Source organism: Mobula birostris, chromosome 14 (genome assembly GCF_030028105.1).
Source record: "Mobula birostris isolate sMobBir1 chromosome 14, sMobBir1.hap1, whole genome shotgun sequence".
NCBI lineage: Eukaryota > Metazoa > Chordata > Chondrichthyes > Myliobatiformes > Myliobatidae > Mobula > Mobula birostris.
Genome location: NC_092383.1, coordinates 75,100,144 through 75,120,522, shown reverse-complemented (window position 1 = coordinate 75,120,522; position 20,379 = coordinate 75,100,144). Strand labels below are relative to the sequence as shown.

The window sequence follows — 20,379 nt, the reverse complement described above, 5'->3', positions numbered from 1 at the left end:
AAGTTTTGAATACTTAAGTAGATTTATATACTGCCCTTAAACCTTCATGGGTTTGATATATAGAAAAAAAGAATTCAGCTTTAGAACCTTGTGCCTGGAAATATGAAGTCACCCCTTGTCCACTTGGTTCTCTAAACATTTTCTCTGCAGTTGTACCTTTGATTAGGTCTCCGTCAACAGAATCTGATCTTCAATCATTTACAACATAACGTTTAAGTAGGAAAGTTTTAAAGGGTTCATCATTTTCTCTGCCCTCCCCTTCCAAGACACATTGTTGCTCACCACCCTCCCGCCCCATCCCGTTACTCTGACCCAATATAAACACAAAAGCTAAAATAGCAGTGGAAGTTTAAAGACATTAACGCTGTCCTGGGTGGATCGTTCATTTGGATCTCCTCAGATGTTAACTCAAGTGAGTGGGTTCAGATATCCCACAAACAGTTCTGCAGTTACCCTCTGCATAAATACAATGTGCCTGTTGAGCTATCTACAGCATTGAATAGAAAATATTCAAATTGAGGTACCTTTAAAGCAGGTTGAAAATGTCTGTTTTTTTTTGGCCCTAATGGTGAATAAGCAACATTATTCACATCACAGGCCTGTGGTGACTACCTGCCAGTTCAGAAGACTAGTAGCCATCTCTGTATTAGCGGCAAAACATTTGGGAAGAAAAGGAAGAAAATAATAGTCATCAGCTTCACTTCAAAAATTTGGAGCTGTTCAATCTACACCCAACAAATTGGTTTGTGTTCCATAGCTCCATTATTAGAGGACAATCAGAATTGCGGTTGGAAACTTTGAGTATATGTTGGCATTGAAGAGCTGGCTCCTTGGCTTCATCCCTCAGTCCAGATGAGTCAGGACCAGGAGTTGTTGTTGGGTGGATGTGCAGGTGAGAGGTCTGACCCTGTTTTGTTTTTATCTTTTTTTAAAAATGACTTGAAGTGCTCGAGTTCCATGCTATTCCAATTCTTCTGTTGTTAGCTCCTCCTCCATCTCTCTAGCTTCCTGCATTTCTGAATTCACATTGGCTGCTGCGATGAGAGAGACAGGCGGGTCATCCTCCTCCAGCTCTGCGGGCTCTTCCTTGATGTGCACTTGGTGTCTACGTTGAGATGGGAAAAAATGGAATGATCTGTAACAACAGGCTGGAAAATACTTCAATTGATTTAAGGTGCTTTCCATTAATTTACACATAGACCATGAAAGAGAGAAAGTAGTGCATTTATATGGTACTTTACATGTATAGAAGTGAGACCTCCCAGTGCCCACCAATTTTAATTCCACTTCTCATTCCTATTCCGACATGTCCTTCCATGTCCTCCCCTACTGTCGTGATGAGGCCACACTCAGACTGGAGGAGCAACATCTTATATTCTGTCTGGGTATGCTCCAACCTGATGGCATGAACATCGACTTCTCAAACTTCTGATAATGCCCCCACTTCTGTTCCCCATCTCCTTTTCCCTCTCTCACTTTATCTCCTTGCCTGCCCAACTTGTCCCTCTGGTGCTCCCCCTGCTTTTTCTTCCTTCCATGGACTTCTGTCCTTTCCTATTAGATTCCCCCTTCTCCAGCCCTGTATCTCTTTCACCAATCAACTTCCCAGTTCTTTAGTTCACCCCTCCTCCCTCCCAGTTTCACCTATCACCCTACATTTCTTCCTCCCCTCCCTTCTAACTCTGACCCCTCATCTTTTTTTTTCTCCAGTCCTGCTGAAGGGTCTCGGCCTGAAACGTTGACTGTACTCTTTCCTTAGATGCTGCCTGGCCTGCTGAGTTCCTCTAGAATTTTGTGTGTGTTGATTAATTCCAGGTACTTTTCAACTCTAATCAGTGCCATCAAGTAGAAAATACTGCTTCCGTGGGTACTTTTATCACACATTGACACAGATTGAAGGGTCCAGCTGATGGTTAGTTCTGAGTTAGCAGCTTAGACCACAGAACAAAGGAAACTCCTTAAAGCCAAGTGGTTGCATGGGATATCGGCTGAAGGCAGATTCAGCTTGCACATGAACCATCTCCAACCTACATGATGGATAATAGGTAATGGAAGGGGACAGGAATCCACAGATGGGCTGACAATCATTAGAACAAGACTGCACTAACAACGACGGTTTACAAATTATAGTTAAAGCACGAGGGACCCCAGAGTGTGGATATATTTTTGTATCCCTTAAGGTAAAATGAGCCTTATTTCCTTGAAAAACATACAACTAAATCCAAATAAAGAATGATGGGCATAACTTTGGAGAGGTGCAGACAGCCCAGCGCATCTGTAGTTGTGAACCTCCCATGATTCAGGACATCTACAAGGACAAGTGTGTGAAAAGGGCCCGTAGGATCACTGGAGACCCAAGTCATCCCGATCACAGTCTATTCCAGCTGCTACCGTCCGGGAGGCCGTACTGCAGCATAAAAGCCAGGAGCAACAGGCTCTGGGACATCTTCTTCCACCAGGCCATCAGACAGATTAATTCATGCTGAGATGAGTGTACTCGATATTACATTGACTATTCTGTTTATTATAAATTACTATATGATGCGCATTGCACATTTAGATGGAGATGTAACGTAAAGATTTTTACTCCTCATGTATGTGAAGGATGTAAGAAGTAAAGTCAATTCAATTCATTCCAGTAAGTAAACATCTCTTAGATGGATAAGGGCCGAGCTTCATTACTGTCCACTTAGAATAGTTTGTTCAATCAATAATTAATATTCATACCTCCTCTCAAAGAAAACACTATCACCTCACAGAAAGTAAGAACATGCCCTAAGTTGATCAGTATTTAACATTGGCACATAGACCCTCCTACAGCTCAAATGGCATTGTTCCAGGCATGCTTGCTCCTTATTCTCCAACCTGCTTATGTAGCTGATGTGCACCTTCTGCCACTGAGAATTCTATTCGCCCATTCAATCCATGGCCATGTTACACCCTGTTCTATTACGGGCTACAAATCCTGACAGAATGTCCTGCACATGTACTCACCTCACCCTCAAATGCGATCCAACAAAATACCACCAGCTCTCCATCCTCAATCCTAATCAATCCAAACGTTTCAAGATCATTACTTGATGGGGAATTTATTTTGCGTAATGCCAGAAGAGGATCCAATTGGCAGTCCATCCATATTACACATTAACATTCTCCCCGCCTAAGTGACCTTCCCAAATGGTGATGAATGAAGGACACTCTTGCACTGTGCAATTTATTCTCAGAATTTGGTAACATATTTTTATAGACAGAAGTCTTAGCCATTTGTGTTGAATGTGTATCCAAGAACCCTCAATGAAACCTTGTGTTCAACGTCCTCACTAACTATTCATCTTTATTTACAATCAAAGAATATGCTTCAAAATTCCTTTCAGACATAATTCCTTCTTACTTTGGAGACCTCCAAAAGCAGAATGAATCTTCAAAATCACTGCACTCTTCCAAAATGGTTGTCCTGTGAATATCTGATTATTGTAACTGCCACCATCCTTTGTAGCGTCAGCTTCCTAAATCCTCAAATTTGGAATTCATTCCTTGAATCTCTTTAGTTCCCCTGTTGAAGGGTCTCAGCCCAAAACATTGACTCTTTACAACCTCTCCATAGTTGCTGCCTGACCTGCTGAGCTCCTCCAGCATTTTGTGTGTTACTCTTTAGTAGATATTCCTTCTTAGATCGTGCTTTTAACCAATCATTTCTCACCAGTTCCAATACTTCCTCCCTTGGCTCTGCGTTAAGTTCTACCCGATTCAGCACACAAGTAGCACCCTGAATTATATGACACAAATGCAGATTATTGCCATTCTGTCTGGTATTTTACCATGTAAGGCCTCCATTGTATCGCAGTGCACAATCGCCAGGCCCAGCCCAAAGCCTGTGAAATTGAATCATACCCGTGCTGTTGAGGGGAGAGCCCTGGACTGCTGCTTCCATTGCTGTTCACTTGCTCCACAGTGCTGCTGACATCATCGTGACCCACGTGCATCAGGCCGCTGGCTGATGTGTTCATTAAGGTCGGGCTGTTGAGCAGCTGCATGTTGCTTTCAGCCAAAGCTGCCTGGAGAAGAGGGACAGAAGGTTGATTAACAGTTAATGTGGTTTAAGGTTATTTACCTTTCTGAATGCAGAGATTTACAGTCTCACTATCTCATGGAGTAGTTGAGGCAAATAGCTGAAGGGAACCTGAATACATATTTGCAGGAGGAAGAAATGAAGAAAACATTCTGTAGTTCTTTTGGAAACATATAGATATCAGGAGCATTACTGAGAGCATTACAGTTCCTCACATCTGCCCTGTCACATATCAAGACAATGGATACAATCACATGCCTAAAGTGATCTCTGCCTTGAACCTGTGCATCTACTGATCATTCACTTCCCTTTGAGATGGGGAATTTAGCATTCTCACAATTCCCTGAGCAAAGAAATTTTACTTCATCTCAGTTCTAAACATCTTGGTTTCTGATCTGACTTTAATGATTTAGACCTTAAGACATAGGAGCAAAATGAGGCCCCTTGGCCCATTAAGTGTGCTCCACCATTTGATCATGGCTAATTTACTTCCTCTCTCAACTCCATTCTCCTGCCTTCACCTCACAACCTTTGATGCTCTTACTAACTAATACTTATGAACATCCACTTTAAATATACCCAATGATCTTTGGCCTTTATATCCTTACATCCCACCTACAACTTCCTGTATAGGATTATATTGTGAACAAGTTTGGATATATTATACTTGATCCCCAATACAACTTATTGAAAATAGTTTATAAATAGCTTCATCACTGATCCTTCCTGGTCTAGGTAGTGAATTATCCCTCCATGTTCTAATCCTTAATCGCATGATAAGAAGCTTTTTATCAAAAGTTTTCTGAACATTCACATTTAATATATACACTTATTACTCCTTACCTGCCCTGCCAGTTACACTCTCAAAAACACTCCAATAGATTTGCCCTTTTATAAAATCTCTACATCTTGACTCAGTAAAAGAAGGAATCTGATAGAGACCTTTATGATTATAATTATGAAAGTGTAAAGAAGGCATCTCTGGGAGGCTAAAACAGATTATTTTTCATAATTACTCAACTCGGGCGATCATTACTAGACACAGTAGGGAATTCAGGTGAAACTAGTGATGAAGAATAATAAAAAATGGTCTTTCCCCTGACAAATATCCACAACTCTTCCCTTTGCAGAGTGTGCAGGAGAAAGCAGTCAATGTATAACCACCTCACCTCCTACCCACCATCATCCCACAACACACCTCCTCTTCCTTCAACGTCTGCACTTAGCTTCCATAGGCTCATGTTGCTGTAATGTGTGTTCAGGCATAAAGACCTGAAGCTCCAAGGGCTGTTACATCTGTAGGATTGGAGATCATCAAAACTGAACACTGCTGTGCAAACACTGATCAATCCCTGGTTAATAGTCACTTGCCTCTCAGCCCACGTTTAACCTCATTCTAAGCATTTAGAATAATAATTACTTCAGTCTAAGGCACAGCAGCGCTTGAGAGGAGCTCCCTGTAGTCACCCTAGTATGCAGATGATCTGGCACCTTCTAGTGGCAGGACCTAGTACTGCAGCACTGCCAGTAAACTCATAGGGTAGAACTCCTCCCCTTGTTGAGTGACTTTTGCACCAAATACTCCATGGTAAGTTCATGAAAATATTAGACTTATTCCAGCTATGGGATAATCCATTTATCTTCTCAAAATAAGGGATAAAGGACCGAGAACATGTTGTCCATCTTTCAACTATTGAAACAGTATTTTTACCCAAGCCGATACTTGCTTTGAAGCATGGATTGAAATATTCAGCCCCTCTCACCACGGTACAACTCACTAAATAGGAATAATTTCAAAATACTTTCTCTGATCCTGCATAAAGAAACATCGCATTTGTGCTGTGCTGTAGTGGTCCATGACTTCAGTCAACATAGGGGTTAATTCTTCAGCTATAAAAATACTTCATATGCTGAACCAGTTTCATCAGAAACCATGGGAGAGAGCTGGAGTTTCAAAGCTGTCTGACCCTGGGAAACTCCTGATTAGTGGAAACACACCTAGCGATCATTTATCATGAAGGTTATTTGGCTCCTAAGTTGGAATGCTGCAGTGCATTTTAAAGAATACTTTCAACTTTCCATGTCTATTATGATGTTTTAAAATGAGAAAAAAACCTGGAAGATATCAGCAGTGATTCACGGGAGTCAGAAAAATATCCCAATTTTTAAGATGCAGCTAGATTATTTTTGTGAGAGTGCAGAAGAAAGCTATAAGGGTTAATAACAGCCTGAATCTCTTTCTCTACACTCTATTTTTCCTGTTTTTTACTTCACCCACTTTCTCTCACTCTCAGTCAGTCAAATTTTCTCTGGTTCCCTCCTTCTGACGCTGTATCCCTCATGTCTACCTTTGTTTCCACATCACTGTCTTTCTCTGTCTAGCCATGTTCACCCTCCTGTCTTTTCTATAGCATCCACTTTCTCTCTTCATCTCAGTTTCTCATTCTATTTCTTAATAACTCTTTGTGTCTGTTTGTGTCCCTGCCCTTTTCTCTTGTTCTTTCTCTCTCTCTCTCTCTCTCTCTCTCTCTCTCTCTTCGGTCTCTTCATCTCCTCTTAAGATAAACTGGCACAAACTACAAAAACAATTGATGATACTAAGTGATGACTTCTCTGTTATGTCCTTGATATGCATTAATCCAATTGCACAAATAAATCAGCCCCTGGTACTAATCACACTGCATATGTGAGTAGGGATTGGGTTGGATCTGAATGCATGGAACTGCTGAATAGACGGTGAAGTGCAGTCTGCCTCCTGTGAGTTATCTGAGGCTTTCAGTGTTCATAGGTTCAAAGGTTCATTTTATTATCAAAATATACAACTCTGAAATTCTTCTTCTCCAGATAGCCATGAAACCAAGAAAGGGACATATTGACCCCCAAATCACCCCTCACCACACACATAAAAAAACGAGAAAGATTGGGTGAAAAACACCGTATAAAAAAAACTCAAAAAAAATCTACGGTCCAAGTCCGTATCCAAATCACAGAAAACCTGGGTAGCACTCTCCGGGTCCAGCACCAGGCCTTTCCCTCTCCATAGCAGAGCGATCTCACCAGCATTGCCACCTGCTGCCCAGAAGCAACCAAAACTTGCCCTTTCTTTTCCTGACACCTCACTTCCAAAGTTCTTTTCAAACACTGATTGATTCACACGTTACCGGTGGGCTATAGTAGTCCACCAGACTGTTTCACACAACTTCTCACAAGAGTTCTGTCTTCATTATTTCCTGCTGTTGGTGCCACGTGGGGGAGAGGGGGGCTGAGATGCAGGGATTATTCCCAGCAAGCTCACTCCTGATGATACAATCACATAAGATGCCATTTGGGCCATCTGTGCCTGCATGTTTAAATTGTGATTTGATCACTCTCACATCCATGCTTTATCTCTAATATACTTGGAAACTTCTCAGTTCTGCCTGAATTAAACTACTGGAGACATGAGAGGATTTCAAATTATAAATGGTTTCCCTTTCCCATACAAGTGAAGAATCACAGAATGGAAAGAGGCCCTTTGGCCCACAGAGTCCATGCTGACCCATCAACTCCCATTTGCACTGATCCAAGGATGGTCACCTTGCCGTGGTAGAGAGACTTGTGAGTTCCTGAGATCCCGAGACAGATCTCATCAGGAGGTCAGTTCCTGGTAGGGCGACCCATAGTGGTAAGCTCAAGGGGGAGGTTCTAGACAAAGAGCGATCCAACCAAGACTGCAACAGTGGAGCAGACGGATGATACACCTCAAGGGCAGTGAAGGCAGAGGAAGGCTGCAGCAGTGAAAGGTCCCCATTCATCCTGCATGACATGCAGCTGGACCCTGATCATGCGGACCATACATCAGCTTCCCCCATTAAACAAAGTAATGTGCTGGCACCAGCCCCTGAGGAGAATATTATTCTCGGCTCGAGTGATTGCACTATTACACTGATCTCATTTCAAACTTCTCATATTCTCATCAACCCCCTCTGGCCTCCACAAACACAGTGTAACTTAGTCCAGCCGGTTAATGTGCCAACCTACACAGATTTTGGATGTGGAAAGAAACCGGAGCACCCAGAGGAAACCCACATGGTCGAAAGGAACGCATGCAAACACCACAGGGACAGAACCAGAGGTCAGGACGAAACCCAGATCGCTGGAGCTGAGAGGCTTAGCAACACCATGCCACTCTGTGTTATTATGCAGTGAAGGATAGACGCTACTTCCACAGTACGAGATCCCTTTCTGCTCACTCTTTCCTCACCATCGCCTGAGACTAGCTCAGTGCCCCCACATTCCCGACACCAGGAAACAATGACTCCAGAGGGTTCCTAACTCCAATCACAGCTATTGCTCCCTCTAAGCTGTGTGGGTGCACATCCGTGCAGTAGCTGAAATGAACTTCCTCTTTCAGGAATGGCCTGGACACGCTTCTACTTATAATCCATGTTCAAAGTCTATCATTTCCACTGTCCATTCATCTCCACATTTCCAGTTCTGTGATACATCTAATTTCATTGAGTGTCAGCAATGAAGGCTTAGTTTTAATCTAATATCACTATTTTGTGTCGCCCATCAGGCCTTATCTCACGGCAACACCTTTATTTTCTTCTTATTAAATCTCCCTAGCCTTGAATGTTCCTCCTTGTTTCCCAGAATTCTTGCTCCTGGGAACAAGTCAGTGTACACTTTCTTGGACAAAGGTGCCTGCTACTAATCAGTTTCCTGAAGAGAATACTTTCTCACTAACAAACTATATAGTGTTTGTTTTCTCCAAATTCTATCTCATGGTTCTTTTTCCCATCTGGCTATGTATAGAATTTGTCCATCATTATCATTCTGTCTAACTGCCACTGACCCTGAAGAGTAGGACCTGAGGAAATTCCTTTAGACATAGGACATAGGAGCAGAATTATGCCATTCAGCCCATCGAGTTTGCTCCACTGTCATTCCTTGCATTATTCTCTTCAAAACTATCTCCTCTCCCAAATTCACTAGATAGATCTATCAAACAACATCAGTGCTTTAGCCAACATCCCAATATTGATCAACACACACAGAAAGGAATTCTCAGCCAGAAACGTTGTGTGTTTATTTCCCTCCATGAAGAATCTCTTGTATCTCACTATTGAGGTTGTAGTTACCTTTAGTTACTGTAAATGCCATGCTGCCTGCGTGTATACCTCACCCGAAACTGACGCTCAGTTCCAAGCTCAGCCATGGACATAAACCACTTGTGGGGGGGGGGGGGGGGGCAGGAACAGAGAGAATGATTCAACAAAGCTTAGAGCTTCCCTGAGGAAATGCAGCATCTCCACTGAGTATTGGGAATCTCAGACTCAGGACTATTGAAGGAAGAGGAGGAGGACTTAGGAGGAGGACTTGGAATGAAATTGAGAACCTTGAATCCGTGAATAAGGAACACACAAAGGCCCTACATAGGTGATAGGAGGAGGAATTATTCTCACAAATTACCACCCACCTGCCTGAACAGCCACTACCGTCCCCATCTAAGCAAGAGTCTGTGGATTTCATTTTAGCCTCACTGGCCACCTCAGAACCCGCAGAAACAAAATGGAAGCACACCACTCTTCACCCCTAAGGACTGCCTAGCATGAAGGAGAAGGCAGAAAGACGTGTTGCAGCCTTTTACCGCTGATATTAGAGCCCCAGTAAGGAAGCTCCAATGCACAGGATAAACCAAAAAGCTGCAGAGGGCTGTAGGCTGAGCCAGCTCCTAGCCACCCCACCATCGAGGACTTCTTCAAAAGGTGGTGTCTCAGGAAAACAGTATCCATCATGAGGGACTTTGAACATCCAGGATATGCCTTTTTCTCATTACTACCATCAGGGTAGAGATAAGGGACGCCTGAGGACACACACTCAACATTTTAGGAACAGCTTTTTCCCCTCCACTATCAGATCTCTGAATAGCCATGAAGCTACAAACAATGCCTCACTATTTTGCATTATTTATTAATTTTTTATATTTTTAAATTGCAACTTATAGTCATTTTTTATGTATTGCACTGTACTGCTGATGCAAAACAACAAATTTCAGTGCATACATTATGTCAGTGATAATACACCTGATTCTGAATGACGTGTTGATATTAAGATAGTTGGTTCAAAACATTCAGAAAATGAAAAGTAGGTTTTACTGAAGGTTAAAATGAGAAGAGGATGCTTGCTAGCAGCAATCTTCAGCAAGTAGGACCTAGATAGCTGAAGGCACAGTCATCGATAGTGGAGCAAAGAAAATTCAAGTCATGCAAGAACAAGAAAGAAAGCAAGGATTTAAAAATAAAGATGAGAAGTTAATGAATTATTTGCAACTTGAGCTGTTTGTTGAGATTAACTATGTCTGTAGTTCTTGTTTCTTTTTTGGAGTGGGGGGGGGGTCACACTCCACTATGTAATTTTACCATCTGAGTCCAGGTAATGTGCCCCTGTGTCTGTGGACATTTGGCTGTTGGGGAATTACCACTGACCCTGACCCTGACCCTGATAATTACATAAACACATAGTTGTACGTTTAAACCCAAGAACAGGGACAGCAGCTTACTACATGGTCTCTCATTACTGTCTATCCAACAGTGCTTCCCACACTCAGTTCAGTCTCTCCAAGTCACCAGCTCCAGCTCAGAAACAAGGGGGACTCAGGATGGTAGAATCTGGAAGAGATACTCAAAGTAGCCAGCTGGTGTCCCTCTCTCACTGTAAATCCAGCCTTGGTTTGCTTTAGGAAAAATCTTGGATGATCAGGGGATGTGGGTCAGTTACTGAGAGTTGATTCCACGAACAAAGAGAGCCTGTTTGTCAGTTCCTGTAAGTTCACTGGCTGCTCCGGGCTCCCTTTGAAGTGAGTGCATGAATTTGTCCTCGTGCAAGTTCGTGCAAGCGCAGTCTTATGAGTGTGTAAACGTGTGTCTATAAATCTGTGAGTGTGCAGGGATAGTGTGTAATAATAATGTGAGTGGGAAGAGGTGTGTGTGTATGTGGTATGTCTGAACGAATGTATGCCTCTCTGTGTATGAGTGTGTAGAATGTGCACAGGAGCACATCAGTGTTTGCACACGTGTGTGACGGTTGTACACATGAGTGAGTCTCTGTGCGAATAGAGTTGGTGGGGCAGAGCAACTTGGCGCAGATGCCTCTGCGCTCTCAAAGCCAGCTGCGACTTACCACCTGCCCCAGACAATGAATGGGCCGATATGCGGAATGGTGACAATCCTGTGGAACAATCTCTCACCAAGACTCAGCAGAGCTGGATGAGAGATTGCTGCACGTGCTTGATGGTGGACATGATGGGAGTGAGAACATTAATAATCACTCTGATCTACATATTGTGTTTCCACACAGGGTGCGAGTCCTGCCAGAAAAAGTGGCTGGGATACCTCCCAAAAACAGCTCCTCCAAAGAGGCTGCATTCCCCCATTACTGCACTTGAGTATCAGCCTGGATCATCTTTTCATTATCAAATTGTTGTTTGCTGCATACAAATCAGCTGCCACATTTCCTGCATTAAAGCACTAACTATTTCAGAGGTGCTTCTTCAGTTCACTTTTGGACATCCTGATTTCAGGGAAGGTGCTTAATAAATACAATTATTTCATTTTTAAAGCTTCTAATTCTAGTTAATTTTCTTTAAACATTTCCAATGAGGAGACGTTTTTTAAAAAAAGGACTAAGGTCCTGTAGATTATAAAATTCTCCTCCTCCCTCCTATGACACGTGGCTCAGGAGTGGAAGAAAATAGATGGGTGGGGGGGGGAAGAAAAACATAATTGCAGGTTTGCATCCAACCTTTGCTTTTCTTTCTAAACCCAATTATTCACCTCAACCCACTGGAAGTAAAATCGACCTTGATTGTCCCTTACACATGTTTGCACTTGGTACTGAGCACCATTTGCCGAACAGGCCAAGAGGATGAACAACTGCCATCCTATTGTAGGCATTATCCATCCAACAGCGTCTCCATCAAACAAATTGCAAGGTACCGTCATCATCTGTCACCTGGGCCCTGCACTGCATCTGACCGGATCACACTTTTCCACCAAACAATTTCCTGGTCCGTCTCATCCCTGTATCTGTTTATGGAGACTTCTTTAACCTCCCTTGAAACCACCTTCCTAACTCCAGGAAGGCGGAGGAAAAGCTGTTGAGGGTGCAAATGAATCGTTTTAAAGGGCAAGGCTGCTTGTACTGTTGAAACATTAAACCATAAGACTTTGGTAATTTCCATGCTCTATGATTCTTAGTCAAATATCAATCTAAGCAACGCTTAAGGCCATATTTGACATTAGGAGACAATTGAAGGTTTCTGTGTTTAGTTTCTACAAACCATAGCTCTAGACCAGGGGTTCCCAACCTGAGGTCCTTGGACTTCTTGCTTAATGGTATTGGTCCATAGCATATAAAAAGGTTAGGACCCCTGACATTACTCAAGAAAACTGGAGAATTATTGCTTACCTGGTAGCTTGAGTTAAGTGCTCCACCATATCCAAGTCCTGTAATCACATTCTTAACTAAGGTTGGACTTCTAAAAAAATAGAAACTTTGGTTAGCAAAAGGACATACGATTTTAAACAATCTGCTATAACAGAATAGTGTATAAAGCAATTAGTCCTGTATTTTTTTTTACTGGTTCTGAGAGACATTGGCCTGCAGAATGAACTCTCTTTGCACTATCCCACAGAATGTTTAGCAAACAAAAATAGGCTATTTGGCCCAACTGTGCAAACGCCTCCTCCTCTTTTTCATCTCATTGGAACATTATCTCCTTCGATTCTTTCTCATCTTGTCTCTAGCTTCCACTTGATTGCATCAAAGCAATTCACGCCACCTACTTCCAGTCAAAGCAAGTTCCACACTCTCACCACTTCCTGGTGGACGCTACTTTTGAAATTCCTATGGGATTCACTAGCTTTTGTACTGATGGGCATCTTTTGGGAAGATCGTCTGACACGGGCTTATCATACTGTAATTTGTGATATTGTTTCATCTGAGCTCTATGGTAAATATTTAAAAAGTGAGATGAAAATCCTTATCATAATTTCTGATGCCTCTCCGATTTCCAGCGAAAGCAATTGAGTCACTTGTGGAAATTCTGATTATGCTCTCTCTGATTTACTGAAATTAACACTTGCATTTCTTTTAGATTCAACTTAAGTTCCATTCTGAGAATCCGTCAATATATGTTAAAATAGAAGAAAGTTTCCTCATAAATATGAGGAAAGAATAGAGGAGACTGAAATTGACAGTGATTCTTGTTGAATTTTGCCTATTCAATCAAAACAGACTGAATACTTGGATTCCAAATCTGAGTTTGGGTAGAATACATTTACATACACCTTATTTGACTTATTCTTTTGTTGATTTTCTGATGGGCGAATCCCAGCATTTAATGTTTTATTCTGGGTATCCTGCAATGTTTTTTAGATATAGTAATCTAGTTCTGAATCTTTCAGTGATATGGTCACACAGGGCCTGTTGATGCCTTTGGAGGACACTAAGGTCACTGTGCATTGTGAGAAGATGGCAACATGCAGAAAAAGTAAAAGCTCCAGTGAGAGCCGGCAGTGACAATCAGCACCTTACCCAGTCATCTTTGGTGGCCTTCTCTTTTGGTACTCTAGTTCATCAACCGTCCAGACCGCCCCTTTTACATTCTCCACTCGTACAAAACACTTGTGAAGACTGAGGTTGTGACGCACAGCATTCTGCAATGTACAGGAGAGAAGGGGAGAAATGAGCCATGCATTGAGAAATCTGATCTGCATACACAGTAAACTAGGTAACAGAGGGATAATTATGAGATGGAAGGCTCAGAGGACGAGAGTGGTCCTTCAGCCAATCTGATTCCCTTTTTCCTAAATCCCAATTCTAAAGGCTCACAGAACACAAGAAATTTTGCAGATGCTGGAAATCCAGAGAGCTGCACACAAAATGGTGGAGGATTTCAGCAGGTCAGGTAGCATCTCCAGAGAGGAGTAAACAGTTAATATTTCAAGCCAAGACCCTTCATCAGGACTGGAAAGGAACAGGGAAGAAATGGCTTCTTCTTTTGAGAAATCAGATGTTTCATTAGTGTTCCCAATGTGCTGGGCCAAAATCATTCCAGCCCATTTGACATAAAGAACAGGAACTCGAACTGGATGATGTTACACCCTTTGCACAGAGGAATACGGCAATAAAAATCTGGCAGAACATCTGGATGTTGCCTAGATTGAAGATTATCAACTATAAGCAGAGCATGGACAAATATGGATTGTTTTCTTTGGTGCATCAGAGGCTGAGTAGCCAGCTGATAGCAGTATATAAAATTATGGTAAGTTAGTTAATCTGAGTCTTTTTTTCCCAGGATGATAATGTCAAAAACAACAGGACAAAGCTTAAGATGAGAGGCAAAATGTTTTCTTTTATCTCCAGAATTTAGTTCTTAGATTTCCCTTCTGGGAGCAGATATCCCAAGACTCTAGATTGCTATTTCAGTAACATACACATTGCATTAAAGTTCAGCCTTCAAAGTAACTTTATTATCAAGATACGTATGCAGTATGTCACTGGTATTCACAGTAGATACAAAGAAACATTACAGGGTCAATGACAAAACTACACACAAGGACAAACAACAACAAATTGCACAAATACAAAAAGAAGGACAAAATGATACATAAATAGATAGATAGATAGATAATTAATTAATTAATATTGAGTGGTAGAGTCCTTGAAAGGAAGTCCATAGGTTGTGGAATCAGTTCAGTGTTGTAGTTAGCATTATTAGCATGTATGTTAATACATTAATGTGTACACAGTATATATGTGTCCTACAGAGCGTACGGTCTATAAGGTGCACTATGTAGCTCACCAAATTTGTTTAGCAGCACTCTGTGGATGGATGGGAACACCACCACTGACAGGTACACACCATTTTAGATTTGGAAATATATTACCAGTCTGTGATTGATATTGGGTTGAAATCCTGCAACTCTGAACCAGCAGCACTGTGAAGATACAGTACCTGACTCTCAAAGTAGCCTGCAGTGGCTCAGGACGTTGGTTCATTAACCCCTTTTCATCAATAAGTACAAGAGATCCTGCAAATCTTGAGCTACACACACAAAATGCTGGAGAAATCAGCCAGTCAGGCAGAATCAATGGAGGAGGAATAAACAGTCGATGTTTCAGGCCAGGACCCTTCATCAGAATTGGGGAGGAAGCCAGGACCCTTCATCAGAATTGGAAAAAATTGGGGAGGAAGCCAGGATCCTTGATCAGAATTGGAAAGAGTTGGGGCAGAATAAGAAGGTGGGGGTAGGGGTACGAGTTCAAGCTGGCAGGTGATATTTGAGACCAGGTGAGGGGAAAGGTGAGTGAGTGGGGGGATGAAGTAAGAAGCTGAGTGGGGATGGGTTCAAGAGAAAAAAAAGGTTGAAGAAGAAGAAAACTGATAGGAGAGTACAGTGGACCATGGAAGAAAGGAATGTAGGGGGAGAACCAGTAGGAGGTGTTAGGCACATGAGAAGAAGAGAAGGAATGAGTGAGTAATCAGAATGGGAAATGGGAAAAGAGAGAAGGAGAAAGAGAGAGACCAGAAGTTGGAGAAATTCCTGTCCATTCCATCAGGTAGGAAGCTACCAAGATGGAATAAATGCTCGATTTACCAAATATGCATATGTTATGAATTAATATAAATTAAAAACAAAATACTTGGTGGCTTGTGTTATGACTTTCGGTGCCTGGAGATTGAGTGAGAAAGAAAACACTGACAGAAGCAGGAAGTCTGGAATATCAATGTCTCCTTTTTTTTGCTTCAGGGTACCCTATAATAAACTGATATTCTAGACTATCCATGCTTAACACCGGATTCTCAAAATGCTTCGAGTTAGACACACAAATTGTTCCTAACGCTAGTAGCTAAAGACTGATCACTGGGGTCGAGGCAAACCCTTTAGACTCCAGAAGAGGAGGTTCCTAATCCACATCTCTGCAAATTTTCATTTGAATTTTGAATGTGGCCTTCAGTTTTTTTCAGAATTAATTAGCATGTGGAAAACCAGCCGCATTTTAAATAAATACTTTTAAAAGCTTATCGGGAATGCCATCAATAAAAATTAAATACGAGACAATGAAACTCAGATGACAGGCAGTGCTATTGTGCTGCAAGTGTTGTTAAAAAAAAGAGCCAAGCCACAGAATGTAAGTGATATTATTTTTCAGTCTGTAAAACTGGAGTATTCGTTCTCATCTAGTTATCCCAGATCATAACACAAATCATTTTTTTTACCCAAGCCCTTTAATGCTCCCTTTACAATTTCATGTAGGTTTCTACATATTTTGAGCTCTGCATGAAGCAAATTATTTGGCAAAGATTACATTACACCTACCTAAAAAGAGAGGAAAAGAATCCAAAGAGAATATTTCCACATCTAAAGGCTGTAATTGTGTTAAGGCCAGTCACCAAGGAAGCAGATTTAATTTATGATAGCTTTTTACATGAAGCCTTTTGAAAAGACTGACAACAAGTAACTAGGGAGGCAAAGAAAAATTCTCAGCTCGGCGCACTCGTACATTGCCATTCTCTTTCTTGAATTAGAAGATCATGAGTTTTAAATTCCTCTCCAAGTGGATACTAACTCTAACACCGTCAGAGCATGCAAGGCTGCTAGTGCTGAGGAAATGGTGCACTATCGATTAAATACTGGCAAGGAAGTCTCCGGCGACTGGAGGGAAACGTCTAAGGGAGTGTTCTGCTGTTGGAGTGAAGGTCTGAGGGAGTGTTTTACTGCTGCTAGGAAGGGATTGAGGCAGTGTTGTACTGTTGGAGGGAAGGATGGAGGGTGTTATACTGCTGGAAGGAAGCACTGAGTGAGTGCTGTACAGGTGGAGGGAATGGAATGAGGGAGTGCTTTACGGTTGGAGGGAAGGACTGAGACAGTTCTTTGTTATTGCAGGAAAGGGGTTAAGAGAGTGTTCTACTGTTGGAGGGAAGGGATAGAGGGAATGTTGTCCTTGGCAACCTCATCCACTTCCATTATGGGCTCCCCAGCATCAAGAACATCTTCTGAAAGCGATGCCTCAAAAAGGCAGCCTCAAGGACCTGCATTACCCAGGATGTGCTCGCTTCTTATTACCACAATGAGAGAGCAGGTACAGGAGCCTGAAGACACACCCTCAATGCTTTAGGAGCTGCTAAATTACAAATTACAATTTACTACTGTAATGCATGTATTACACTGTACTGCTGCCTCAAAACAACAAATTTCATGACATATGTACGTCAGTGATATTACACCAGATTCTGATAATTCTGATTCTGCTCCCTGTTATGTAGGAGGTGCTGGGATGAGGGCAGAAGTGTGGGAGATTGAGGAGATATGGGTGGGGGCTTTATTGATAGCAGAGGGGAGAAAATTCTGTCTTCTGAAAAGAGAGGATATCTCAGATACCCTGGAATGGAAAGCCTCATCAGGCCAACAGATGCAGTGGAGACAAAGGAAACAAGAGAAGGGATTATCATCCTTGCAAGTGAAAGACTAGGAAGAGGTGCAGACAAGATAACGGTTGGAATTAGCGGGTTTGTAAAAGATGTTGGTGGATTATTTGTCTCCTAGGGTAGAGAGAGGGAGAGTTCAAGAAAGGGGTGACAGGAGTTGGATATGGAGCAGGTAAGTTTGAGGGCAGGGTGGAAGTTGGTGGTGAATTTGACAAAACTGAGGAGCTCCATTTGGGTACAGGAAGCAGCTGCAATGCAGTTGTCAGGGAAAGAGCTGGAGAGTGTTACCACTGTGGGCTTGGAACATGGGTTGTTTTATGTGTCCAATAAAGAGGCAGGCATAGCTGAAACCCATGTGAATGCTCATGGCTACAGCTTTGGTCTAGAGAAAGTGGAAGGAGAAAAAGTTGTTAAAGGGTGGGTACCAGTTCTGTCAGATATAGAGGGTGGTGGTGGAGGGGAACTGGATGGGTCTATTATCACGAAACAAAACGGGGAACCTTAAGGCCTTCCTGATGGGGGATATAACTATACAGAGATGGCATGCACTGTGAATGCAGGTAAGAACACTGAAGAATTTCTGAGCTCTGAAAAGGTGTATCCTTAATTCAAGACACATGCTCTATTCTCACCAGTAGCAGCTACCCTCTCTCATGCCCACCTAATCATTCAGCAATGTTGTAAATGCTGGGGAGGTTTGTTTTAACAGAATCTGTGTGCCAGGGATCTTATCTTGTTATCTGATATGAAGTATTCACACCTGTATGTGTGCACAGGCAGACACACTCAAAAGTGCACATGAGTCCAACACACACACACATATATAAAGATACATACACATGAAAGATGCAAGCATTCATGTGCAAGCAGTTCAACCTCCTTCCTATTAGTCTGTTGCAGACATCATCACCAACTAAACCAGTGTCCAGCTATAGTTAAAGTCAGAGCCAATATTCCAACACAACCAAGGTAAATACGGCTGGACCATTTGAGATCCTACCCAAACCAGTCCCTGCAAAGCCATTCAGCCTACTGGGAGGAAGAAAGAGTAGGGTAGCAAAATAGGGAGATGGCAGATCAAAACAGATTTTAGCCAACATGCTTATCATTCTTCACCAGCAGACAAAGAGTTAAACCAACGCTGAGTGCGAAACAAATGATGTGTCTTCCAGCCGCAGATTATTATACAGCTTTTATCTGCCAATATTCCTTGTAAAAGAAAAGGACTAATAAAATCTGGATACAATTCTCCCAAAGACAAATAAATTGCCTCAGAATCCTTGTATTGTGACTGACTACATTATTGTTTTAAATTTGTCTGTTATAATAGCAAATATAATTTTACATTTTAAGAAATGCAAGCAGTTTTCTTGACCCATATTTTCTCTTTCCTTCTTTATGTGTGTGTGTGTGTGTATGCCACTCTCTCAATCTTTCTCTCCCTCCCATCACCATCCACTTCTCCCACTCTGTCTCAACACCCACCGATCTTCCTTTCCACCGTCTAACTGGATAATTATGAACACTGTAACAGTGGCGCACATTAAGAGCAGCTCTCTTCAACTTTGCAAATTAGAATGACCCCAATTTCAGATAAAGGCCTGTATTTATATTTGCATTTCCAATTCATGACGGAAGATTTATTCATTCTGTTAAAACATTAGCAGCAATTTGAAAGGTCAACCACCAAAGACAATACAAATAAAACATGTGAAACAAAAAAAAATTAAAATTAAAGCTTTGAGGAAATTGGTTGGAAAAAAGCAAGAGGTCCAGCTTCTCTTCCTCAATAATTAGGACTCATAACCTTCACAGAAAATTGAGTCTTGACTTTGATCATTTTAATTCAGATTTTTCTGAACACATCTTATTATTTTTTCCTCCTGTTACAATTCCCATTATCAGTTTAACTTATTGTTTGACAAATTTCTCCATCACCATCGTTTCAGCCCTCCTCCAATGTTATTCTTTTATTCATTAACAAGATGTGGATGACACTGCTTTGACAAGCATTTAATCTCAGGACAAAAATGCCCTTGAAGGATGAGGGTGTTTTGCCTTCTTGAACTGTTGCCACGCAAGTGTTTCCAAGTGTCGTTAGGAAGGGAGTTAACAGATTTTGACCTGATGATAATGATAATGCAATAGGTTTCCTATTTCTGAGTCTGCTGTATAATTTGGATGGGATCCTGGAGGGAGTGATGACCAAATGCCTGCTGCTCCTGTCCTCCCGAGTGCTCTCCTAACATAGCTGGTCCCTTGGTGGTGACTCTTCCATATCATGTCACCAGGCTCTGACGTGTAAGATGACACGATGTACTATTGAGAGCAGTGCACATAGGGTAGTGTCCTCCAGGTTGAGAAGACTAAACACAGATTGGATTATTGCCTTAGAGTCATGGAGTTATACAGCCATTGCCCAACTCTTCCATGCTGACTAGTGTGCCTCTTGAGCTAGTCCTATTTGCCTGCATCTGCCGTGTCCCTCTAAGCCAGGGGTTCCCATCCTTTTTTATGCCATCTACCCCTACCATTAACAAGGGATCTGTGAATCCTAGATTGGGAATACCTGCTCTAAACCTTTCCTATCCATATAGCTATCCAAATGAAGTTTATGTGCTGTTGTTGTCCCTATCTCTGTTACATTCTCTGGCAGCTCATTCCATACATGCACCACTTGTCTGTGTGAAGAAGTTGCTGCTCAGGATCCTTTTAAATCCTTTCCTTCTCACCTTAGACCTTTGCCCTCTTTAGTTTTTGGTTCCTTTTCCTTGGGGTGAAGTTTGTGTGCATTCCCTTATGGAAGGACTTTATGATTTTGTACACCTCTATA

At 42.0% G+C, this 20,379-nt stretch overlaps 1 protein-coding gene across 5 annotated transcripts in view; it reads right to left on the bottom strand.

The window, feature by feature from the left end:
• Window positions 1–291: 291 nt before the first annotated feature.
• Window positions 292–20,379, bottom strand: part of foxp4 (forkhead box P4) — a 465,538-nt gene continuing 445,450 nt past the window's right edge. For all 5 annotated transcript variants that reach the window (XM_072278682.1, XM_072278678.1, XM_072278679.1 and 2 more), the window contains exons 14-17: window positions 13,649–13,770; window positions 12,521–12,590; window positions 3,892–4,055; window positions 292–1,105 (exon numbers count right to left, since the gene is read on the bottom strand). In XM_072278682.1, coding sequence (XP_072134783.1) covers window positions 961–1,105; window positions 3,892–4,055; window positions 12,521–12,590; window positions 13,649–13,770 — 501 coding nt within the window. In that variant the 3' untranslated portion in view covers window positions 292–960. The remainder of the gene's footprint in view (window positions 1,106–3,891; window positions 4,056–12,520; window positions 12,591–13,648; window positions 13,771–20,379) is intronic.